The sequence below is a fragment of the Vicia villosa genome, linkage group LG4 (genome assembly GCF_029867415.1).
Source record: "Vicia villosa cultivar HV-30 ecotype Madison, WI linkage group LG4, Vvil1.0, whole genome shotgun sequence".
Lineage (NCBI taxonomy): Eukaryota > Viridiplantae > Streptophyta > Magnoliopsida > Fabales > Fabaceae > Vicia > Vicia villosa.
In genome coordinates, this window is record NC_081183.1 from 148393448 (window position 1) to 148421181 (window position 27734).

General features: G+C 31.3%; 2 protein-coding genes across 4 annotated transcripts; one reads left to right on the forward strand and one right to left on the reverse strand.

Moving 5' to 3' along the window:
* Positions 1-21102: 21102 nt before the first annotated feature.
* Positions 21103-24679, reverse strand: LOC131595448 (RNA-binding protein L-like). Of its 3 annotated transcripts, XM_058867795.1 has the most exons (6): positions 24299-24677; positions 23640-24117; positions 22035-22093; positions 21832-21962; positions 21648-21744; positions 21103-21553 (listed from the first exon to the last, which is right to left on the reverse strand). In XM_058867795.1, the coding sequence occupies exons 1-6, from the start codon at positions 24548-24550 to the stop codon at positions 21362-21364; spliced, it is 1209 nt and encodes a 402-aa protein (XP_058723778.1). In that variant the 5' UTR covers positions 24551-24677; the 3' UTR covers positions 21103-21361. The 3 variants fall into 3 exon arrangements, 2 of the variants coding, with proteins under 2 accessions (XP_058723778.1, XP_058723779.1); XR_009281876.1 differs by lacking the exons at positions 21103-21553; positions 21648-21744 and adding an exon at positions 23256-23340 and having other exon boundaries at positions 21903-21962; positions 24299-24679; XM_058867796.1 differs by lacking the exons at positions 21103-21553; positions 21648-21744 and having other exon boundaries at positions 21828-21962; positions 24299-24679.
* A 321-nt stretch (positions 24680-25000) lies between these two features.
* LOC131595449 (uncharacterized) lies at positions 25001-27635 on the forward strand. Its single transcript, XM_058867797.1, has one exon. It carries the CDS (start codon positions 25360-25362, stop codon positions 27256-27258), a length of 1899 nt encoding a protein of 632 aa, XP_058723780.1. The 5' UTR covers positions 25001-25359; the 3' UTR covers positions 27259-27635.
* The last annotated feature ends 99 nt before the right edge of the window (positions 27636-27734 follow it).

The window sequence follows — 27734 nt, forward strand, 5'->3', positions numbered from 1 at the left end:
GAAGGAACGGTTAAAAGGGTTTGTTTTTCTCTCCCAAACAAACGTTTCAATGTTTTCAATTGATTCACAACATGTCCATGAATACCAACCCTAGTTGCAACCACACTTGACATAATTCTCTTTCTTAGCCTCTTTAATCTCTTCCCAATCTTCACCTTCAACTTAGATATTTTTATTCTAAGACAAGATTGTTTTCGTCGACTCGCTTGTTCCAACACCTTGTAGATCAAGAATTGAGCTCTTCTATGGAGTATATCTTCAGGATCTTCTTTATCCATCTTTGAGTAAGAGCATTGTTTCCTAGAAAGAGCCATTTTTAAGAAACTAAGAAAGAAGAGGTAGATGTGGATGTAACAATGTGGTTTATGGTTACTATATTTATATAGTATATAGATTTTGAAGTAATAATATTTAAGTAATATTTAATTATAGTATTTATTTTTTTAGGGGTGGTGCAAAAAAATATATAAATGTGGGGTCATTCTATAATGTCATAGGGTGATGAAGAAGATCATGTGCACCAATTATGTGTTACAAATAATGGAGTTTATTAATTTGTGCCTCTGAACTGGCTTACATCATTTAATTTAATTTAATTAATAGGAACCTGCCTTAGAAAAACACAGGTAAATTTATAACTAGTGACACTGCCACCTCAAAATTTAAGTTAATTTTAGTGAATAATTAGTCCTTTTTTTCCTTTGTTTTTGGCCTCTAAATAAAACCAGCATGAAATGTGACAAAATTATGTGTAACTAGTACTTAGACCCGTGCGAGGCACGGATTAAATATTTTTTAAGTAAAAAAATTATTTTAAAAACACTTATAATTTAGAAATTTTACTTATAGTAAGATTATTATTGTATAGATAAAATGTCATTGTTATTAATAGTATACATAAAAAATTTAATTTAACGAATTTCTTTTTGTTGTAAATTATAAAATAATTTGGACATTTCTAATTTATTAATAATTTGTGTAAGTTTTAAAAACAATTAACTCGTTAAATAAAAAATACCACAAACACATATAAAATCATTTATTTTATTAATAATTTAATCATATAAAAATTACCGAAGGTAAATCATATTATAATTTTTAAAAAAATAATTAAAAATATATTGATATAAATAATTTTGATATAAGTTGCATTTGCAATTTAAAATATAAGTTAATCATTTTGACCTTTTATAATATTATTTATCTGTTTAAAATAAATTTAGATAAAAATAATAAATACAAAAGTGCAACCACAGGTTAAAATTTATTTAAGTAAATAAAATATTTTAGAACTAATTATAATTTATAAATAAAGTTATAATTACAAATTTACAAATAATTTAAGTAAATAAAATATTTTACATCCTAAAAAGAATAAATGAAAACAAATTTTTCACTATATATTGTCAGAAATTATTTACGATTCAAATTCTTATTTTTCTAATAAAATTATGTTAAAAAACTTATAATTTTATTTTTATTTATTTACTGTCAAGGATTATCATCAATGCAAATTCTAACTCAATAAAAATATGTTAAATAATATATAATCAGTTATTTTTGGATTTAAGCTACTAATAAAAAAATAGTTTACATCATCGACAAATTATTCTTTTAAATGAAAATGATTTACACATTAATTGTAAATCAATTTCATAAATCTTACTTATTCATTAAAATTTTAATATATAAAACTAATTTTTTAAAATTTTATATAATTGATATATCAGTAACAATTATTTTGATTCGTCTTATTAATTTAAACATTCAACATATCCTTAATTTTTCAAACAAAATCAATTGAAAAAATTTCATTCAATTAAAACGAATCTTTATTTTCTATCATTTCTTCTAAAACTTATTACTTTTAAAATTCAACATATTTTCAAATGGTTATACAATCTTATATAATAATGATTTAAATAAAAAAATTAAAAAGAATATTTTACAAACAAAATGAATAATATTTTAGAGGCACGGAAAATAATGGCTTAAATGTATATCCGTGCGAGACGCAGGTTAAGATTTCTTTAAGTAAAAAGATTATTTTAGAACTACTTATAATTTATAAATAAAGTTATAGTAACATTATAATCTATTTTAAGGACCAGTTGTTTTGTTCCTTCACAACACATATTCAACTAAATAGTGAAATGAATCAATAGAAACTTGATACTAATGGATGTTAAAGTGGTGAAGCTGTTGATTCTGCCATTTCTCGGCGACAGAGAAAGAGCAAGTAGCCTTGAGCAAGTAAGGGCATGTAAAAACAAAAATCAAAACTTAAATCCAAAACCTGCAATAACAATCCAAATCAAAATTGCTTTGTCCAGTCATAAAGACAAAGAAAAAACTGAAACAAATTTATGTTGCACCATGCTCGTATTATAATAATCACCTAATTTTGGTGATCCTAACAACTTTATAAAGTGATACGATGATATGAAATAAATTTTATTAATCAATTTAATTAAAATTGTATTAAATATTTATTAATATATTTGATTAAGAGAATAGAAATTGTCCCATAAGAACAATAAAGACCAATCAATTTATTTGATCTATTTTATAATCATTTAATTTCTTATCATAAAATATCTTAAGATTCATTTATTGATTTTGGTAGTAAATAATTTTAAAAGATAATATCATTTATAAGTAATAGATGGATTGCACTAATGTATTTAAAGTGGCATGCATAAAAATGACATGTGCAAGTAGAATCCAAAATGAAAATTTGACGAATTCCAATACCAACTTTCATATTAAATATCAACTCCTTTTTATTTTATTTACTCTCTAAATTCCAAGAAGTTAGAACACAAACCACGTGACAATGAATTACATCAAATAAGCATCATGGAATCATATGAACCATTCAATTTGATGAATTAAATTCTTTTGCTGTAACACCTATTCAATTTGATGAATAAATTATTTTGTTCTAAAATCCTTCATATGATCAATGACACTTAATTGCAACATAGGTAAATATGTGCAGGATCAGGATGTCTAATATCAAATTCTTCCATATTGAAATAAAAAAAATACAATCTCCATAAACACAAATTTGCTTAAAAGATAGAAAGTATAAGTCATATCTAAATTTCAACTAAGAGACCACAATTAACATGATACTATATGAGCAACAATGGAAAATAACAATTTTGTGCTGAAAATAGTTACTTACATAGCACCATAATGCAACAATCTACACTTTGAAGAAAAAGATGCACATAAATGAAACTAAATAAATAACTTCCAAATAGAATTATTGGCTTCACCTTGTGCCAAAGGGAATGAAGAAATCTGCACAGTGACAGGTGTGATAATTGTGGTTCCACATATTGCTGCAAAGTATATAAAAAATGGATGATCTGGTGCCTGTGAATGAAAATAAGCACTTTCAATAAAACCAAAAGCCCTTAAGTTTTCTTGAAAAATCAAAATATAAGTGTGATTCTAAACAATATAAACAATTGGGATATCAATTATATACTTGCAGATTTATGAAAATATAGGAAATGCAATGATAGAAAGAACAACACCAAGAATTAACCTCAAAGAATTATCCCTCAAAGCAATATCAATGTTGATACCTCTTTCACGCTCTGCCTTAAGCTTGTAAAGAACCCATGCATACTTGAATGAACGCTTGTTCATCTCAGGTGCTTCCCATGATAATACGAACCCTTTCTTTTTCCATGATTCTTAACTGCAAATACATACAAAAAAGTAAGATACACTTCTTCCATCACTACAACAACATTGACAGGCAAAGTTTCTTTTTCTACTTCTTTCTTTATTCTAGAAAGAAAATTTGAAAACAAACAAATTAATACGATAACAAATCAATACTAATAATAAAAATCAATATTCAACATTTAAAAAAAAAACTTCATAGTCTCAATTTTGGTTAACAACAGTTAAGGTTCAATTAGCGTTCCTTTCTTTTCTTTTCTTTTGACATGCACATATAAATCGATATATTAAGAAATCACTACAGTAGTAAAAACAATATTTTTAAAAATCAAAATATTGTTTTTTCCAATTAAGAAACATTAGACAAAATTGCAGTAAGTAAATTGGGGATTTTTACATAACATTGTACAAAATTAAAAAAAATTGTAACTAAGAAAAGTGTAGGGATGGAATTGAAATTTTAAGGATCTTCTAAATAAAACTTTAACTTATAAGCTATTTTGGCGGATGTGAATATGAATCTAAAGACATGAGCTCTTGTCATGCCATTACGAAGAACAACAACGGAACCACCACCGAAAACATAAATTGCACCTTTACAGCCTCTGTTAGTGCTTGCAATAAACCTACCGTGGTTATCATCAAAACACATTTGTTAGGACTGAATTAGAATAAAAACAACCTTGAGTTGAATTTCAGAAAACATGAAATTCTTTGAAACAAAAATACAAACAGGTACAATGCAACAAACTAATAGAAAGAAAAAAATGAAAATGGAAGCAAAGATAATAAAAAAAAAGGTGAAAATAAGTTTGGTAAAGAGTGAAGCGAAGATCATTAGATGATCGGCGTTGAAGATGAAAAAAGTGGGGAGGTTCAGATTCCAAAAGACATTTGTAACAACAAAATGAAACAGAGAATAAAACAATCAGAGGTTTTGGCATTCACCTTTTTCGGATAAACATTTGAAGGTTGGAGGAAGACAGATATTTGGTGGTATTTAAATGAAGAGGAATTTTTCTCTGATGTATATGCACTTCCATCAAAGGGATATGGGAAGTTGTGTTTGTGGTTATTGAGTTATGGCTTTTCTTGTTATATGCTAGTTTGTTTTTCTAACGTGTATCTTGAGTTGCTGTTTGATAATAATTAGGTTTAAGTTTAGGCTATTCAAATTCAAATTCACTAATTAATGGAATAATAATAACATATTAAAATAAATAAAAAATATTTGGAATAAATTTGGTAATGACACGTCAGCGTCATTTATTACCAAATCAATATAAATCAGAATAGTTTAAGCTTTTAATTAGAAGGTTAATTATGATTTATCCAGGTACTCTACATTATATATATATATATATATATATATATATATATATATATATATATATATATATATATATATATATATATATATATATATATATATATATATATATTAGGAGATTGGTCAATTAAATAAATACTTAAACAATCTGAAAATAATAGTATAAATATTTTTTAAAAAATTGTTAATTATAGAAAAGTTAAATAGACACTTGAATGATTATTTCAAAATGACATTGAAAGTTGGAAAGTTTTTGTTTTCCCACTAATTTTGAGAACTTAAATAGACACTTAAATGATTATTGAGTTTTTTGAATTAATTTAAAACAAATAGATATAATTAAATAAAATGAATAGAATTGTATTAATTAAAAGTTTCTTTTTATAGCATAAATAAAAACAGCAGCATGCATGAGAGGCTGACAAGTGGCAAACTTGTCAAAGTTCTCATTTTGCTTTATTATTATGTATGATTTATATTATCCACTACTCTTAAAGTTAGCTACTAATATTTTTGTTGTTTAATTAATTTTTGTTAGGAAAATAAAAGTTTAAATTGTATATGAAATTTTGTTGTATATCAAGTTATCATCCAATTACTTAAAGGCATGTCATATCTTTGTATTAAAAATTTTAAATTAATTTTAATTTGTTAAAGTAATGACATCATTGACCTCTATAATGCTAATTTAAATAAAGGTTTGACCATAATAATTCGATATAATACTGACTATAGAACTTGATAACTTAAACTTCCCCTCTGGCCTCTCCCTCTCACTCACCTGGTTCTTGACCTACAAAAATTTAATAATTATTTGTCAGTTCATCAAGTCAATACAACAATCATATTTAAAATTAGAAAGATTGTTAGGTTAGGTATTATTTATTTTATTTTTTAAAAAATAACTATTTATTTTTAGGATCTTAGATACCAATTTTATCTAATGAAAATAGTTTGTGCAATATTTTTTCTCTTTAGTTCTTAATTTGATGTCAATTTGATGTTTTATAAGCGAATTTTTTTATCAAATTTCTCTTTCTATATTAGTGAATTGTATTTGAATATTTATTTTTAAATAGATTATTATGTAATTTTTTCATTAATTTTTTTTCCAAAAATAATAATAGTTGACATGTGATTTAAATTTATTATATTTTTACAATTCGGAGAACAAATAAATAAGATAGTGTGATTATTTAGAGATAAAATTAAACTTTTATCCAATATAAAAATAAATTTTATTGGTTCATAGCTATTACATTAAGAATGAGGGCATTATGGTTATCTCCAGCAAACAGTCAATCTTCAGCAAACAATCAGATTCTTAGATAATGAAGAGCATTCTGAAAATTTGAGATAGTGTAAGTAGCTTGCAGGAATAACACAGTATGATGCAGCAAAATAAATATGTGACTAAGAGAATATATTATGTCTTGTGTGATTCAGTTTCAGCAGTCAGTTGGAGGAAACTCATGTTTAACAATCTTGCTCAACCTCGTGCGATCCACACCCTTTGGATGGCATGTCATAACAGCTTGACCACCAAAGAGAGACTTTGTAGGTTTGGGATGATCAATAACAATAGTTGCCAGTTCTGCCATGAGATTGAGACGCAGAGCCATCTTCTGTTCCTATGCCATGGTCATAGACAAATTTGGGAGAAAATCCTAGCTTCGATGAGAATTATGCATAGTCTGGATGTTTGGGAAAAAGAGCTTTATTGAATGCGGTAAGAAAGGGAGCAAAGCTCGTGTGCTTCTGTGTGCTTTCACGGAGACGGTACATGGAAGTTGGCATTTTAGAAATCAAATGATTTTTGGTGATGGTGGTACCCCTAGTACAACAGTTGGCAGAATTATTGATGCAATTGTTTACAGATGCTGGTCTAAGGTTAAACATAGGAGTTTTGTGAGCAATCTTTTGATGTGAGTCCTATTTATTTTGAGTTAGGGTATAGTTTATTGTTATTGATTTAGTTGGATCTAGAAGAGATCACTTGTACTACATTGCTTTTTGGAATTTAATAAAGTGTATTTCTTCCACAAAAAAAAAGTTTACTTTTGAGATAAGAAATAAGTAACTTAGATTTTATATATACATCTACATTGTACAATTTTCCGTCAAAACAAATCTACATTGTACAAAAAAATATATTTGTACAATAATAATGCTTTTAAAATAAAGGTACATTGACCACAATAATTTTATATAACAATTACTTCTTCCATCTCAAAATAAGAGACTTGGATCCTCTCCTTCATTTTTTTCTCAATCCCTCTCCATTCTCTCTATCTCTCTCTTAATCTCACTCTCACTCATCATTAAAAAACAAAATATAGGGCCCGTTTGTTTTGGCTTTTTTTAAAAATGATTTTTATAGTGTTACAACATTTTGTGAAAAAAAAATTTACAAATAAACTTTTGATAAAAGCTTCAAATGAAAATTTTGTTTGAATAGTTATTCTTAAAATGTGATTTTAGGTATTTCATCTATTTATGGGAACAAAATTTGGATATGAAAATTTCAAAAAATCACTTAATTTTGAAGCTATTTCAAATAGATTTTCATAAAAATCATTTTTGAAATACAACTTTTTGAAAAACTTGCGATTTTGACTAAGTTTTGGTCTTCAATAATCTATGTTTATGTTCTAGGATGTCAAAATTAGTGTTTCATTTTAGAAAAAACGAATATAAAAAAATTGTAATATTTTGAAAAACGATTTTGGAAAATCTATTTTCAAAAATACAAAGAAAAAATCCATTTTTTTAAAGCTGAAACAAACTAGCCCATAATCAAGAGAGAGATTGAAATTAAGAGAGAGATAGAGAGGATGGAGAAGGAATGAGAGAAAAATAAAGGAGAGGATTCAAAGTGCAAAATAAGTGTTACATTTCCAATGTAATTCTATCTTTTATTTTTCAGTTCTACCTTATAATTAATACTATCAATTTATTATTCTTTCATTCTATATTTATGATAATTTGAATATATTAATAAACAATAATGATAGCTTGGTAAAACTATTATTCTCCTTCTTTCATTTATCATATTTTTTTAATCCCTATAAAATGTTCAACTATGATAATTATTTTGAGATGGAGAGTATTAAAGAAATTTTTAATATTTTGTATCATGTTATTACGACAACAAAAAATATGAGAGAGATAAACTATTTCATAAATATCAGCTAGATGTAGAAATAAAAGTAAAAATGATAGAATAGTAAAATCACATTAAAAAATTATATGAAAAATACTCTATCAAAAAGAGAAAAATTATGAAACAGAATTTAGAAAAATATCTCATTATATATAAAAAAAAAAAAAATTGAGTTATAAAGTCTACCTTTTTAAGATAGTATCTTTGAATCTCATCAAATTTAGAAGATACACAATATCTCTTAAATCTCACCAAACTATCATGAAAATAAAATTTTCTTTCTTTTAAAGCGAATTAATATGATATAACAATTTGTCAATGAGTCTTCTATAAAATGTAGGATATTTTAGAGAATTTTCGTCAGTAAAAGAGATTTTAGTTGTTAGATTAAGGGCCCGTTTGTTTTGGTTTTTTTTTAAAATGATTTTTATAGTGATAAAAAATTTTGTGAAAAAAAATTTTATAAAGAAATTTTTTATAAAAGCTTCAAATAAAAATTTTGTTTGAATAGTTATTCTTAAAATGTGATTTTAGGTATTTCATCTATTTATGGAAAAAAAATTGGATATCAAAATTTCAAAAAATCACTTAATTTTGAAGCTATTTCAAATAGATTTTCCTAAAAATCATTTTTGAAATATAATTTTTTTAAAAAATTACGATTTTGACTAAGTTTTGGTCTTCAATAATCTATGTTTATGTTCTAGGATGTCAAAATTAGTGTTTCATTTTAGAAAAAACAAATATAAAAAAATTTGTAACATTTTGAAAAACGGTTTTGGAAAATCTATTTTCAAAAATACAAAGAAAAAATCCATTTTTTTAAAGCTGAAACAAACTGGCCCTAAAAAGAACGTGACATGAATTGGCACTTAGGTAATCAGTGTCTTTAAGTAGCTCAAGGATGTATTTTCTTTGATTAACAATGATGCTCTTGGATGATCTTGCAATTTTTAAGCCAAGAAAAAACTTCAACTTATGAAGATCTTTGATGTAGAATTGTTGGTCAAGAAACATTTTAACATTAGGGGTTTTTGTCTTACATTTTCCAGCTAGCTCAATGTCATATACATACACTAGGATAGCAGTAAAATTGGTGCCTTCATATTTGGTATATACCGAGTGGTCTGTCTGAGAAAGTATACCCTTAAGAATTTAAGGCTAAGGACAATTTGGAATACTATTGTCTATTAGCATACTTGAGTTTTCAAGAGATATGAGGATCCTACTATCGGGGATTTTTCTTGAGGGAGGGTTCTTCTTTCAATTATGATCTTATGCTTCAGAGTCGTGTCACTTCTACCTTCAGAACTGGTGTGATGACCATCGATGGTGATAACAGTCATGTGGTGGTGTGTGGCTCCCACCTCTTCCTCCAGAACTAGAGGCGGAGCCTGGCCGGTGTCCTCGACGTCGATTATGGCATGGTGTTGTAGGGGTCACCCTATGTGGAGAAGTAGTGTCGACGAGGATATATTCTGGTTCAGTTCTCTACTCACCACATGAAGCGGTCTACGGGAAACAAACCGGAAGTTTTATTCGAGCTGAAGTATCCTTTCAACGAGGAAGTTTGAATTTTGACGATGTATTAGGTTATAGACATTGTTCAACGGATTGTTTGCCCGTTGCATGCCTAAACTATATTGCAGTTTTTGGAGACTATAGAGCATTTCATATCCAAGAATTATAGGTTGCGACTAAGTCTACTTCAATGTTTGACCTTGGAATGGTTGTAGAGAAGGTTGGAAGATTGATAGAATTTGGAAGGTTCCCTTATCCAATTATTGGAGATGTTAGACTTTGTGGCGTTGGAACTGTAGAAGGAGTAACTAAAATCAAAACATCTTCAGCCACTGAAGGAAGTGGAGCCTCCTTCACTGGATTGGGAGTGTTGGATGCGGCTTTGGTCATAGTAGTGGCGTTGCATGCGACCACCAAGCGGATGGCTTTCAAAGCTACCACGATAGTAGGAAGTGGATCGTCGATCTGTACTAGGAAGAAATCGGTGCTTTGAGAGAAGAAAAATAAAAGGGGAAAGATCGACGATCTCGATCGTGGTAGAGATATGGAGTTCTTCGTAGAAAATTCGCGAGAATCAGAAGTCGATTCTCACATGCGAGGCCATTTTTTTGTACTAGAACCATAAATAAGCAAAAATTAAATGAAATAGATATGATATGGTGGACTGCATTTCTGGTGCGATAGAGCGGGATAGACCTGCAAGATTAACACTCTAACGTTCAAATCAGTTAATATATGAAAAAGTATTTTGAGTGTGTGAATGAGAGAATAATTAAAATAAAATGTGTTGTGTTTTATATACTGTGAATGGTTAAAATTGTATTCGTAGGATCAGATGTCATTGTCAGTGCCGATTGTCATCCAATTAAATTCAACATTAAAAAATATAGTGAAAAATGTATTAGAAGCCGGAATCACATTTATTCTTGTTATTGGATCTTTTATACTAAAAGACTAGAATAAGTTATATAATTATCAATAAACAAAATAATAGTAGAAGAAGAAATGAGATTTGAAAGGACGAGTTAATGCGCAGCTGTAGTATGTCCTACTCACATATAAGATGCAGTGTGAATAGCATACCTTTTATCACCGACTCAGAAGAGGCATTACTTTGAACAGAATGATATTTTTTTTTTATTTTTTTCCATATGAAAAGAAGCATGAAATTTCTAATAGTTGTGCAAGTTGCATCCACGTGATAGAAGCTTGGGAGTCTTAGAAAATTCAGAGAAATTTAAAAAAAAAAAAATTCATAAATATACTCGAAGCTTTTTCCTGTGCTCTTCTCTCTAATTTTGTTTTCATTCTTTGAGTAAAAGTAGTGATTTCGTTTAGTTTACAGCCATTTGCCTTTATATGGTAGTCGAGTAAGTGAAATTCTTTTAATAGAGACTATTTAGATTAAGAGTGACTTTGGATGAGTTAATTAAAAAATTTTAAGGAATTTTGAATTTTAAACAATTCAAATTCAAATGATTTAATCGAAATCTATTTTTTACTCTATATCAAATAGTTAAGATATTGTGATAAACTACACTTGATATACAATCAGAAGCGCAGACAAAATACAATACGAAAAGACTATTTCTAGAATATATAAGAGTTAAGAAATCCTAAGTTAAGTTTGTGCAATTGTTTTGACAGAGTAACAACTCTTTATTTGTTAGGCCGCAGTGTTGTGTTATTTTTCTCTTCAAATTTTTAGCTCCTTATGTAGAGAAGGAAAATAGTCGTTGGAGAGATTGCAAAGAGAGTCGTTGAGAGAAGCATCATTAAATCTGTTGCGAAGCTTCATGATGTGGTTAATGTCGTTGCAATGCCATTTGAAACTCCTTTGCTACAAAAGGAATTATCAGTTGCGATTCTCCAGGCTTCTGCAAAATTCTGCTAAGTCTTCACGTAATCAGAAGAAGATAAATTGACCTCAGAGTCTGATAATGACTAGTCAAACTTTCTTGATCTTTGGGCTTTAACTGGCTTCATGTTCTGATTCTTTAGAAGATGACCTGATCAGAAGTTGGCCTTCTTTAGAGATTGACTCTTCAGAGTCTAATCTTCAAAATCTGCAACTTTTCTCTTTGAATGTTCAATGTAGTTTCAGAGCTAACTTTAAATCAGAATTTTAGTCTATGTTCCTGCACACTTGAACAAACATTAGTATACTCAATTGTTCTTTAAATACTTTGTTACCATCAAAACCTATGGGATATGGTATAAAATTAAGAAGTTTAAAGTTGCACCAGGGTCTGAGGTTTTTAAGCCCCCCGTGTATATGATAGTCTTAAGAGTGAGGCTTGTAAGCTCTCTCTAAGTCCTATCCAGGTTAATTAAATTTATCTTTAAATCACAAAAATAAATCTTCAGAATTTAAGCAGTAATAGAATCCAACCTATTAGATTCAAATGCTTAAATAATACTTATCACACTCCCCCTTTTGTCATGAACAAAAAGAGCACAAGAGGAATAATGGAAATAAGCTAGAATACTGAAATACGATAAAATGTTTGGAAAATTAGTAAATATGAATAAAAATGAGTTAAAACCATTACTTGCTCCCCCATAGTCAAAAAAAATTGAAAAGAATATTGATTTGGCTAAGATGGTTGCGAAAAGCATCTCCAATATAAAAGATGGTCAGGTCTCGGTTCTGAAAATTGATCGTAGATCAGTAGGCGTCAAAGCATGGAAGATGTGCATGAAGACCAAGACCAACTCTATATCATGTGTCCATTGGTGCGCAGAGTCCGAGACTAACTTAGCTTTATCTTAAAACTCCTTATAAAAGAAGATTTTTCAATACCAACAACAGTATAATACTCTTTCTTCCAAATAGCTCTCTTCTTATCAAGCAATATGAGTAAGGCAAAGCCAGATAAGAATTTGAGGAAAGACTTCGCCAAGGAGATTAGCACGCTCATGAAAAAGCAGAAGAGGGAAGAGAAAATCAAGGCCTCTGAAACTACAAGAGCTCAGACTGCCACAACTGCTGAAACATCAAAAGTAGGAAGAACTTTTGAGTCCAAGAAGAAGAAGAAGATTGAATCAGACTTTTCTAATAAAGACAGGATTAACTTCCTCAGAGTAGGTGGATGACATACTGAACAATATTGAAGGTTGTAATCATTTATTGTATTGCATTTGTTTTCTTGAGAATGATTCAGAACATGTACTGGTTTCTTCTTAAATAAAACTAGCAGATCCTTTTCACAAAGCTTTTATGAAATTTTTCCAGAGTAATCCTTTGATTTAATCACTGATATTGATAGATGCGCTTCAATCATTTTAGCCAATATAGTTTTATATTAAAACGATTGAAAAAAATTGACTTTAAGGGTAGCAAGACAAAATTTTATTTTACCAAACGTCATAATGATTCCCAGTGTTAACTCAAACATATTACTGCATGAATTAAGACATTAATATAGCTCATAGATTAGGCAAAATCTTAAGGATAACAGCAAAACTAACAGAAAAACAACCAAAAATTAGAGGACTTTTCAGATAAGTGACATATAAGTGGATAGAAGATAGAAATATCATTAAGAAATTTAACTTATATGCTATTAGAGATAATTGATCAAATTTTGAGCTGGATGTTAGACCAGATGTTTCACCATGTGTGCATTCCATAAAATACCAGAAAACCATAAAGGTTACTACCAGTTTGTACTAAACACATCAAATATCAGCAGATATTAGCTCCTCACAGTCAGCAGTTAGTGTAACACCCCCTTTTTATACCCCAAAATATTTAACAAATAATCAGAGAATAACATGCATATAATTCAAAAGGGCGTCACATTGATGCTTTTAGAAGAATTAAAAACCTTAAAAAAAACTGACAGCATTTATCTATACAGCACAATACTCCTGGTCATTTTTAATAACACTCAATATCAAATCACAATTTAACCTGGATATGCATTCACAGCGGAAATATATGATACTCATGTGATTTATAATGATTCATGTCCCATACCATGATCATACATCGACTAATAATCTCAATTCAACATAAACAGAATCAAAATGGTTTGGCTTGTAAGCCTCTCAAAAGATATGTAACCAATAAATAAGTTCACCAGTCATAGCATAATACATACGCAAATATAACATGAGTTCAATACACCTAGTCTACCCAGTGTTACATGACCAGAGCATCGACTCACTACCTAGTCTCCAATAACCAAGGAAGAACCTCCGGCTAAGTCACACGCGGCTACTAAACTCCAGAACCTGCATGTCGCCAAACGAGGGCAACATTAAAACAGAAGGGTGAGAATACGAACCATTATGAAGAAGTATAACGGAATACAATGGTTAAATCAACAATTCAAGTAATTAATCACACTATGTATAACCATGTAGATAATAGTAATCGACCTATATTTCACATATTATCAAGTATACAACAAGCTTAAAGAGTATAATATTTCAACTCTAATATTATATTCTCAATTATGTACACAACCATAATTATCACATATTCACACATTTAATCAAATACATATTCAAACCTCACTCGTTTCAATTATCAAGCTCATACACATATCACAACTACATCAACTTCACATATTCAATTATCGCATAATTTTAATGTGACTCAATGCAAGATATGTGACGCTATGCATGTGGTACCGAATTGTGAATCCAAAGTTTCACCGCTTTCCGATTCAATATCTAGAATCCAAGTCACGCTTCCGATCCAGACAAGACCAAAGCCCACCAAACGTAAACATATAGTTTACCGCTTCCGATTCACTTTAGAATCTAAGCCTCGCTTATGTTTCAAAGCAAACCACCTTTGTTTCAAGGCATCCATGATATGAATGTATGTACAATTTTAATCAACCATATGCAATTAAGATCATCTCTACCATCTCAACATTTAGCATATCACAATAATTCACTCAATGAATTATTCCACAATATTGTACACAACATTCTCATCACATAAGCATTATTCACATATAATAATCAACACACAATTCCAATCCAATATTTCAATCAACACTATTAATTAACACTATCATATGTTAACTCACTATTTGTCAATTTCATATGGTTTACTCACTTCCATATTAAACCAACAAGACATTAGTATTTTTATCATCTAACTATTTCTAATTTCAATTTTAGAACCATAATAAAAATACAATCCAATTACTATCTTTATTAGGAACATATTATTTTACATAGAAATCAATTCCATTCAAACATGCCTATTTACCAATTAATCTAAATATTTATATATCTAATATTTTCTATCATTAAAGTGTAGTGTGGTTTGTATCTATCTTATATTTTCTATCATTAAAGTGTAGTGTTTTCACATTTTCATGTGGTCCATAGCTAACACAGTGGCATTTCCATTAAATAAATATCATGTGGTCATTGTTTTATCTACCTATTAGCCAATTAATAGTAGCCATGGGAATGAATGAGAAACACTAACGAAACAGGGCATAGAGAAAAAGGAAGATACTGATTCATTCTCCATGTACACACGCTACAGTAAGTGACTATGAGATTTGTTTCTAATTAAAACAAAAGCTACCAACAGGTGAAGAGCAAGTATATGACATGCATTTCCTCATAGCATGCTCTACATTATAGAAATATAGCTATAGTGAATCCACCATGCCATCATATATGAACATGTTAATACAACAAATAAACGTAATGCCCGCTACAGTAAATGAAAAGAATTTCATATCGCTACAGTACTTGATTAAAGGGGAATCTATAAAGAAAGGAAATGAGCTATAGTAAGCAACTAATATTTCCTTTTCAGTTTCGTTTTCACACATATATGCATACAGGATATATCGTTTCGGCATTAAACTTCGTTTTCAAATTTCAATTTCTCAACAGTTCTCAAAATGGGAAATAGAAATCAAAACACATTTTTTTTATAGGATTCAACTATGGACAAATATAAATATATTAACCTACCCATTACCCCATTATACTAACCCACAATGATTAGGGATTCTCCCCCTTACCTCTTCAATGTGCTTCAAACCCTTGCTTTTGCCCCTTGTTGTTCTTCCCCTTTTTGCTCCTCTTCTCTTCTTTCTCTTCTCTTTAAAAAATTCAGCAAATGAAATGGTAACTCTCCTTCTCATAAAACCCTTACTATATTATTCATATTGGGCTTAATCCATATAATTCCACTTCTAACTAAATAGGCCCAATTTGATAAAATAGAGTAGTCAAATAAATAATTATGCTCCAACAAATAATATTATTACCCTTAATATTATTTTCCGATTAATCCAATTAAATTCGACTTTATCTCAAATAAATAAAATCCAATAATAATATTATTTCTAATATTATTTTTCCAACATATTCCACTTTATTAATTCTTCGATTAACCGAATAAATTCCAACTTCACTTAATAATCCGAACACGTTTCTCAATAACACCGACGATCCAATTATTTATCAAACTTCGTCCAAATTAAGTAAATAAATCCTTATTTAATTTAATTAGCCAATTAATAAAATTTGGGCTGTTACAGTTAGTAGTCGGAAAAAATACCCCCTACACACCATTACTCTCCCTTTTTGCCACAAATTGGCAAAGATATTCCTCAAAAATATTGGTCAGTCATCACAGAGGTTATTATGTTAGCACATGCACATATCAGATCAGTAGTAGACAAACATCAACCAAAAGCACATATGTTGATCAAGATACTAGTGCATCAGTCACAATTATTTGCAACAGGGCCAATACAGATCCAATCATGAGAAAACAAAATATGCCCAAATACAGGGGCTAAGCAAAAGAAACACCTAAAATTAACACCCTTCAATCTTGATCTCCAGTCCATCTTTTTGAATTCATGAAGGTAATCCAATCTTCACCAGTCTCTATGTCAAATTCATGGGTTTGAATAGGTCTCTTCTTCAAGGAATTCATGTGTGACCTCACCAATTATCCAGCATGTGTGACCACACCAATTACATAATTACATAAGAGGTAGACCTAGCTCCCTTGTTCTTGTTTTTCTCAACCTCATGAAATCTTTCGATATGAATTAATCACATTAAAAATATATTTTATTTGAAAGGAAAATACATGCTTGTAAATTGAGAGTCACATTGTTTTGTTTTTATTCTCATATCTTTTTTGTACTTATCCTTGATTTAGATATTTAATTTAATTCATTATATATATATATATATATATATATATATATATATATATATATATATATATATATATATATATATATATATATATATATATATATATATAAATTAAAATATTATTTATAATTATTATCAAATAAATTTTTTAATATCTTTATAAATTTTATGTTTATTTTATCGAACTTTTGTTATTTGATGAATAATGATTGAAAATGCTAATTGTTATATTAGCTTAATTATTTTTTAATTTTTAATAATGGGAATGTAAAAATTTATTTGATTTTGTTGTTGATATCAATTGAAATATGAGATTTTTTTTAAACATTATTATTGTTGTTTTTCTATACTCTATATGATCACTATTGTAAAAGAAAAGAGTAAACTATAATTTATTTTGGAAAAACTTTTTATTCTCATATGTAAGAAATTAAAAATCTTGTTGTTTGTCTTTAATTTATTATTTAGTATTATATGAAAAATTGTAGTAGTAAAGTATATAGACACGGTAAAAGATCATTTCATACTCTATTGTATTTAAAGATCAATTCAGAGCGGCTTATCTTTAAAAATTGTGCACGGACTACTTCAAGATTAAAAACATTTGTTTCAAGTGTTATTTTTATTAATATAATTTTAAGAAAACAAAAAATATTTTATTGTGTTTGAATTCTTACATCTCTTCAATAGGGTAGAAGTATTGAATTTAGTCTTTTGAATAGTGAAAATGAGTTTTAAGATGTGCCACGTAGGACTATGGGACGATGTAATGCAAATAGAATAGAAGTTTCATTATGTCTTGCTCTCATGTCATTACAGCGGGTTCAAGTGTTCGCCAAACACTTTCTTGCATCTATCCGCCGTTTACAAAGTCGTAAATTTTATTCGGTGTATACAATAATAGCTTTCTATTGGTAGCAAATGGAAAATATTAACCTATATATGAGGGTATGTAATTTGAAAAACTCATGTTGTTATAGTAAACAAATCCAATGCGGAAAAAATTAAACACAATTTAACCCAATGAGTTTTCAAGGGTGTGAAAAACTCAGGTATAAGTCTGGTTTCCATGCATTTACATATCAGATGTTCAAAAAAATGGTATAAATTAGGGGTGTTTATGGTTCATGAACTGCACTGAACCAAACTACAAAAATGGTTCGGTTCTGTTTTTAATAACCATATTAATAATAATTCAATTAACTAGTAAAAGAGTTTCAATGCAGTTATAAATTGGTTTAAATCGGTTTGTATATATAAACCGATTTAAAACCAATTTGTAGCTATAAACTAGTTTTACATTAAAAATTTGTTTCAAAATCAAATTATTTTGAAATTTTGAAAAATTAGGTTTTACTATATTTTCAAAAAATCTCATTTTACTATATTTTAAAAAAACTCGATTTTAATGTATTTTTAAAAAACTTGATTATACTATAAACATGTATGAAAATAATATATTCACCTTAAATATCTGATATAATAGCAATATTTTTGTCAATAAACACAATTAGTTCTTCCAGATTTTTGATGTTTTGAAAGTAATTTTTCTTAAAAAAAAATAAATTTTAGAGGAAAATTATGAGTCAGACAATATTGAAATTTTTAAAATAGAGGTTCTATGTATAATCATCCTAGATTAAAGTTGTCGCTAGGCATGGCAACGGGGATATGTTGGGAACGATTTTTACCTCCCCAAATCCAAATCCAAATCCCAAATCAATCCTCGTTCCCCGTCCCAAACGGAGATGGAGAATTAAAACTCAAATCCGTCCCAAACGGGTTCGGGTATCCCCGCTCCGCCACCATCCATAGTAAAATCAAATTTTTTAACAAAAAAAATTATTTTTTCAAAAATCAAATTACATTATAAATAATAAAATAAAACAATCTCAAAAAATTTCATACATACATTTCGAATATTTTAAATAATAAATACAAATAAAATTATCAAAACATCAGTCACATATTTAATAATGTAAATTATGAAAAAAAATAAATGGGACGGGTTCGGGGTGGGTACTAGTGTCCCTATTATCCAACCAGTCCCCATATTTTATAACCAAATCCATTCGAAGGAGATTTTTCCTGTCAACTTTGAGGCGGGTTTGGGTGAATACCCATGAGTATGAGTTTTATTGTCATGCCTAGTTGTGGCACATGTGTAGTTTAGTTATATCCATGCGGCAGTTGAGTCTTTCGAGCGGGTTCTAAACATATTTTTCAAGGTCATTCTTAAAAGATACTTTGGTCCTATTTTTAAGAAAAAATTTTGTTTTTTAATTCATTTATAAGAAAAAAATTATTTTTTAGAGTCATTCAATAACTAATGTATCTTATAGTGTCCAATTACATTAGTTATTTAATGTATCTAAAAGAACAAATATTTTTTTATAGAAAGTTGGTTTTCAGAAAATCTTCGTTTCGCTAGAAGCTATTTTACCGCCGGTGGGGAATGATGATGAGGATTATATGCAAATTGTAGATACAGAAAAATAGTTGTTTTTTTTGTTGGGAGTACTTATAACAGACTTCACGCGGAAGTTGATATTGATAAAGATGGAACGTGGATTCAGGCTTGGAGGTTGCGGATTCCGGTACGAGTGAAAACTTTTATTTGGCTGCTTAAACATGATAGATTGATGACTAACATGAGAAAGAATTTGTGTGGCATTGGTGATGCAGCTTGCCAACTTTGTGGGAGTATGGTTGAATGCGTTCTCCATGCTGAGAGATTGTCCTAGAGCAAAGAAAGCTTGAGACAAGCTTATTCCTACTCAAATCCTAAGCAGGTTCTTTTCTACATATTTGCTGGAATGGATTCATCTAAACTTAAATGTGCAAAGTTATTATTTAGAGTGGGGAAATACGTGGGTTATGGGATAACACGCTAACAGGACATAGAGGAATAAAGAGATTCATGTGGACGATTTTGCAAGGCCTCTCGAGTCTGGTAGTATTATTGCGGATAGAGTTCGAGACTATGGAAATGCAATTATGTTGCAAAATGTAGCTTTATGAAAGAAACAGAATGTTGAGATAGCAACCCCCGTAAAATTGATTTTGTAAAATTGAATGTCGATGGTGCGTGTGGCAATGGAAACCTTGCTGGCTGCGGTGGGGTTATTCGTGACAGCCACGGTAACTGGATTTATGGTTTCTCCAAATTCATTAGCAGGTGCAATGTCTTTTTGGCGGAAGTTTGGGGTGTGTTTGAAGGGCTAAAGCTTTCGTCGTCAAAAGGTCTAGAGAAGGTTGTTCTGAATATTGACCTCAAGCGGGTTTTAGATGTCATCGATCAATCTGATACGAATAACCGCTCAGAACTGGTGTTGATCCGACAAATTCATCTGATAACTGCGGAGCACAAGGTTGTGGAAACTGTGCATGCTGGTAGAGAAACAAACAATCTCCTAGAATATTTGTTGTGTGGTTTCTTTTTTTGTTCTTTGGGCCTTTGGCCCTCCCTCTTCCCAAAACAAAATAATAATAAACGTTTTCTTATAAATAAGACTAGAGGTAGTATTAACTAATCAAATAGGACCAAAATAAAATTGGGCCACCAAAATAAATTCAGTTATAGAATCAGAATGCATATCTCAAGAAGAGTTTGAACTTTATAATTTGAATCCGCCCATGATAAGTTCTTGGAATTTATAATATGAGTTACACCCACAACCGAGAAGAAGAAAAACACTTGCAATCTATAGAATAATCAAACAAATGTGTATTAACATGTCTCAAAATAGTTAAATAAGTGAAATTTAGCCAGAAATGAGACAATACAAGAACTTCCTATTTGAATATTTAAAGACGAATTAGAAAAGATGGAGGGAAAGAAGGTTTTGTAGCATAAAGGACGTGTTCGGAAGTTTAAATGGATTTTAGAAATCCAAAGACACTGCCGGGGATTTTATTAGACAAAACTGAAGATAACCCCTCCCCTTGACATCCATCCATTCCCTTCCTACCATGACTAAAGACCCCTCAAAAGTGAAGAGTTCATGGAGTAAAGTGAATAATACCAATTCCTGATGGATAATTCAATGATGCCATTTACATGTACGAGCATACTAAAACACAAATAAATGTCACATTCTAAAATCAGTGATTGATTCCTCAAAATTGGGAAAATTTAAAAAGTAACATGTTTGATAATTTCATTCATGGTGGTAAAAATCCATTCAACAACTAATCTTTTATTTTTGAAGAAACATGAGCATAAGAAACCAAGGCCGACCTAAAAATCAATATGATCAGCAAACATGAAATAATTTAACAGACAACAGATAGCCAATGTAATCAAATCTAAACACCAAAAAGAAATCAGCAAGCATATTTAAAGGGATACAAGAGCCAGTTTTGAAAATTTTAAATGTTTCTAGCAATCAAAGGGGGGAGAGGTAAGTTATTCCACAAGGGAAAAAGCAACTCCATCAGAACAGTACAGTCACAATGGACATATATATTGCAGTGAGATCTTAGCTATATCCCATTTGCTGTTGTTGCTGCTGGGGATGTTGGTAACCAGCATAACCCGGATAACTTCCATACACATTGGGATCTTGTCCAGCAGGAGCAGCAGCATAACCATAATTTTCATAACCACCCTGAGGATAACCATAGTATCCACCACCTGCAGCAGCACCCCACTGGTTTGGATCTTGTGGAGTCTGAGATTAATAAAGCACAGTCAATGAAAAGAATAAGAAAAAGACTTCAATTCCAAATAAACACAGAATTTCAAGGCTCGGTAAATAGAATTACCTGTTTGTTTGAGGGAGTACGACCCCATGAAAGACGCACATTTTGTCCACCCAATAGAGTTCCGTTTAGAACTCGTATTGCTTCTTCTGCACAGCTCCTGATGCAAGAAAAATAATGGCACAATGAGATTAGGAAACAACATTGTACATATTACAACAAATAACAAATATTTAAGTTATATTACCTGTCGGAAAATTGGACAAACCCACATCGCTTGCCTGATGGAATCTTCACATGAACTAGTTCACCATATTGGCTGAATACTTGCCTCAGATGATCATCGGTGACATTAGGATCTAAATTGCCAACAAAAATCTGCAATGAAAAGATAAATCACCAACTAGTAGCAAATAAGGCAGTCTTAACATATTGAAAAGATGTACGCACAGTTGTATTATTAGGATCATTCTCGCTTTGTCCACCTAGAGGAGGGTTCTGATATGAGGCTGCATTTCAAATGAAAGTTAAGTAAAATGATTAATTAAATGAATGTCAAATTATCTCATACACAATAAAGGACAAGCCAATATAAATCAACTATTTCTGAAATAATAACCAAAGGTACAACTATTACTTTAATTATTTTATAAAATACTATAAGTCTCACTGTTGGCGCAATTCACATATACAGATATTTAGTCAGTAGTCTCAGAAACAACAGAATGGGCAGTAACTTACATTTTTCATGCACCAGATACCATCAAACAAAAGCTAAAAGAAATGAAAGCAATAAGCTTTGCCAAAAGAAATTAAATCAGTGATCAGTTTACCAAACATTAATATAATTGAATGGAAATAGTTGTCAGCAAGTCATCACAAGTTTGCACTGATAGGACACCTGGGATGGGATAAAGAAAAGGGACAACATACAGAAGACTGGCATTAATTACCCACAAATGCATAACATCAATCTCACAGTTAGAATCTGACAAAGTGATGCACAGGGTCCACGCAGCAATTGACAGGCTAACTCACCACGGCCAATGAAAGGCCAACTCAAGAAGAAAAAGTAGACGCTAGTAACTTAAGGGGCAAAAACTTTTATAATTATTCTATAACAGAGACTCTGCACACAAAATAATTTAATCACTAACTCACAAACACCTTATTTGGATACACTAATTACTATGCTTTCAGCTAAATTTAAGACTGGTATCTACACATTTGACTATATGACATCATGCTAATATATAGGAAAAGGAAGGCTTAACCAGCCAATAAATTGTGGTTTTTGGAAAATCAAAGCAATAAAGAATGGAACTCTTAACATTATTTTACTTATGCCAAGTGAATGGAAATTGAAATAAATAAGCATTTGATACAAGAACAGAAGATATATTTCTACGTAAATAAGTTTATTTTGGCATAAGGAAAAGCTACAAAAGAAATTAAAGCTGTAGATTGTTAATCTTATGGAAAACTAATATGAGTAAATTAAAGGAGCAGAAACTAAAAATGGTGGACTGAAAAGTAAGTAAGCAGAGAAATTGCGAACTTAAATTGAGATAAAACTAAGCCAAAAGCGAAACGGAAAGAACTTGAAAATGTAGGCGGAAAAGAAAATGCCGCAAAAAAAAAATAATGGGCAAACATAAACGCATAACTGACCTAAGCATGGACATGCACTAAAATGTTAACCATTTCAGCTGAAATCAGTTCCAGGCTCAGAGATATGACAGAGCCTCCTGACACCCTGCTTTGAGACAACAGGAGTTCTATAAGATTTTATTACTACAAATACAATCATTTATTTAGCCCAAATTTCGAAAAGGAAAATTGCAGGAAGAAAGGACTGTGGACGTAAATTCTTCAAGAGCAAAACTGAAATGAACATACTTAAACAACATCATCCAGCATTCACTAGAATAGATAATTAGTGACACAGGGCCTTGAATTCAACCAATCAAAAATCACATATATTAGCAAGGAAGACAGCTCAATTTTCCATAATGCAACAAAACAAACATTCAGACGGATATGTAAGATACAAACCTTTAGGCTGAGTGGTGGCAGCCGGGTTCTTATTAGTGGCTGGTCCAATCCTCATTGGCCTTGTCGAACAAAGAACCCCTTGCATCTCAGTCATAGCCCTCATCTGTTCACCCTCATCAGCAAATCTCACAAAACCATAACCCTTAGACCTACCAGTAAGTCTATCAATCACAACTTTCGCCCCCTTGACAGAGTTAAAACGAGCCCTAAAAGTCTCCTGAAGAAGGTAATCACTAACATCCGCAGCCAAATCTCCAACAAAAATCGTATGATCAGGACCTTCCTCCTGCCTAGATGACCTCTCCCCAGCACTGAAAGTAGCCCAATTCAATCTAAAGCTCTGGCCACCATTTGGCATAATGGTTCCATTGTATGTCTGAAGCACTCTCTCAGCATTAGCACGGGTATTAAACTCAATAAAACCATAACCCTCCGATTGACTAGTTTGCTTATTCCTAATCACTTTCACAGATGTCACCTACAAACCAAAATCATAAAACCCTAATTTCAATTACACAATAAAACTACCATGGTTCCTACACTTACACAAATAATGAATCCATAAAATCATAAATTCACAATTCAAATAAACACAAAAAAAAAACCCTAATTATGCAAAATTAGCGACACACACCAAGAGATAAAGAAACTTTTTATACCTCGCCGGTGTTACCGAAGCAGGTGTAGAGGTAGTTTTCGTCCATCCAGTACTGTAAATCGCCGATCCAGAGAGTACGGACCTCATCGGCGCTGGCAGGCTGCTGAGCAGGCTGGCCAGATTGGGCCCACAAGGCTTGCGGCGCTTGAGGTTGCATCATGACGTACGGTTGCTGTGGTGGCGGCTGCTGGTACTGCTGCGGTGGCTGTTGTCCTAAGCTTGGAGGAGCCATACCATGTCCAGGCTGCATCATCTTTCTCACCGAATCTGAAATTCTAGAGAGAGAAAGAGGAAGCGACTGTGCGAAGAGAGAGAAAGAGAGAGCAAATTTCGTGTCTTGTTGTGTATTTAAAGAATCCTCAAACCCTAACCCTAGAATAATGATACTGATGCAATGGATGATATTTTCCGCAGGTAAATTATCATAAATAAATAATTATTTAATTAATAATAATTGATTTTACGATTTTATCTTTTAATGATTCGCTGGCAGACTCTTATTGGTTAGTTGAAAACCTCTTTGTCTGTACGAAAAATCACCGTTGATTCCGCGGAGATTTAAAATAACCATTGACATAAAAAGTTTTTATTTTGACCGTCGATTATTTCAATGGCACTGATTTCGTGATAGAATTTCCAAGCTCACTGAATCTAATATGAGAACGGCCGCAGCATATATCACAGTCAACACCGATTTCTTCGTTTTTCTCAAAACAAGAAATTCAGAATTTACTTCAAGAACTGAAACCTGTAATGAATCACATTTTACTCTGATCTTAACTTTTTCATTTGTTTTCATGATTTTGAAATGATTGATTATGTTTCCTTCTAGGTTTTGTTTGTTGCAAGAATTGAATGTGAATTGATCTTGATGATTTTGCTTTGATTAGTTATGGATAGTGAATATGATGTTGATTTGGTTTGCTGAAGTGAAATATGGTTATGGTTTATTAGATTTGGTAATACTGAGATTAGTTTTCTTATAACTTCAAGTGTATGTTCATAGATTTGGTTTCAGTGAAGTGATTTGGTGGATTTTGAAATTTGTTAATTGGGGAGAGAATGGATTTGCATTTGAAGGGTTTGTTTGATAGATATCAGGAACAGTTTGGGTGTGGACCTGGACTTGGTCCTGGATCTGGGACATGTTTGATGAAAGTGGATGGCATTGCTCCCAATTTCATCAGATCTATATACAAAGCTTCTGCAGCTTTGTATAGAACTGAGCCGTGGAAAAGGTTGCGTCCGGTGCATTATTTCGGGGTTCGGGTTGGAAAGGATTCGGATTGGCATGCTAAGAAACAGCCTTTTCCGTGTGTTCAGTTCATTGGAGGTGATGGAGGGGATATTGGTTTTTACATGTATAGATCAGATAATGATGCTAAGAAAATGACTGGGGCTAGAGAGACTGTCCGTGTTCCGAATGTTGAGGTTCTGAGGGTTACTTATGAGGTGGAGTCTATGATGTTTCCTTTGAACCGTAAGATAATCAAGTCGTTGTCGCTTGAAGCGTCGGGGAATGATCGGTTTCCTGTTATTGATGTTGCTCGGTCCACGGTTGCGGGTGATCTTCAGTTTAGAAGTCCGACTCTTGATGAGCTTAGGTTTGTGTATGCGTTCATGAAGGCTATTTGTATGGTTCATCCTTTACTTGTGATGGCGGACAGGGAAGGTGGTTCGAAATATTCAACAATGGTGAACTTTGAACCTTTTATAGAAACAGTTGATGTTCAGTGGCCACCGGAAGTAACTAAGGGAGGTTATGACCTTGTTGCTGTTACTGTCTCGCATCCCCCTGGTCGGGCGTACGATGAAAAATCTAGTAGTGTGAGCGCTGGTTCAACGCCGACTAAATATGTAGAACCGCCCAGGGAGGACACTTTTATGGACGCAAATGCATACTCGAGTACTGGTTTGAGACAGTGTGCTATGTGTGAGAGAGAAGTGTTCGGAGAAGAGTCGATTTGTTGTGGCCGATGTAGAACTGTAGTTTATTGCTGTTCAATATGCCAGAAGCAACACTGGAATGAGACACACAAAAGCTTGTGTGGACTTTACAAGGCCATGATGGAAAGGGAAGAAGAACTAGCCATAAATATTTTCTTATTCCCATGTTCCGCTGACCAACCTTGCAAGTGGCTTGAATCATTAGATATTCACCAGAAGGGTATGTGGAGGAGAAAATGTAGTTGTTATTCTCACTGCCCTTTTGGTCTCCTTCCATTGAAAGGTGGCCTACATGAACAATGGGGTGAACTAGATGAATTTGAATATCCTCATGACACTTCGTTCAATAACCATTTCGCCTCAAGCCCGTTACTTCTCTCGGGTTGGTCGGAGTACTACAACCTTCGCTCACTTCCATTGTCAAGTCCTGTTGCCGATATACTCTCGCATCCGTTGACTGTGTATCACATACTAACTACTCTTAATGTAAGTTCAAAAAACCTTTTATTGAAAGGGAAGGAAGTGATTATTCATTACCTTGGACCCGAAGGAGAGTTAGATTGGATGCCAGCATTTGCAGAAGTGGGTCATTTACTTAATGGATTGGGAAATGTACAAATAGTGATGGTGGGACCAGAAGTTCCAACAAATTTATCAGGTACAACATCAGGAATAGGAAGCAGAGTAAGAGTGAATTTTGTGAGAGGTGTTTATCAGGTGGAAGCCTCATACTTACCATCTCCACATATTGTTATTGCTCTAAACTCTAGATTAGAAAATTATTCTAGTTGGGGTGGAGCACTCGATTTAATCAAATCAATGGTTGTGCCTGCTTTCTTTACTGATCAATCCGAAGCTTCGTGTGTAAATGCTAAACAAGCCCTTCGTAATGCTGGACTTCACATCACACATCCGGTCACACCGAATCCTTTTCGTTCCCCTGTGAAAAATATCACGCCTTCTAGCAATCTTCCTTCGTACAGTAATGGTTTTGTGTTTGGGGTTAACACATAAATGCAGCCTGTCCTAGAACCTCGGAAAACGAGTGTTTATTCAAGCTTGCTGCAAACTTCAAATCTTCTCAGTTGTCGTGTGGTTGAGTGAAACATACCACTAAACTAGGAAAGTCCTTTTATGTTGTGTTGATTATGATTTTTTTTTCTAGTATTAATATCTGAATAATGGATCCTAAGGTTATTTACACAATTATGTAACCGGTGAGTTCTTTCATCTGTCCTTTGTCAATTGTCACAATGAAGTTTATTCTTCTCATTTTTCAATGAATATTATGCAACACCTTGATTGTTACAAAAGGTTGTCTAGTGAAACTGAAGTTCATCTTTATATTGCATCAAATATATAAATGACTGTTTTTTTACAAAAAGTTAGACATATGAGCAAGTGTGTCCATATTTGCAATCCTGTAATAATTTAGACAGATTTGTAAATTACAATTTGATGTACTCACTTTTCAAACTTAGATATTTTAT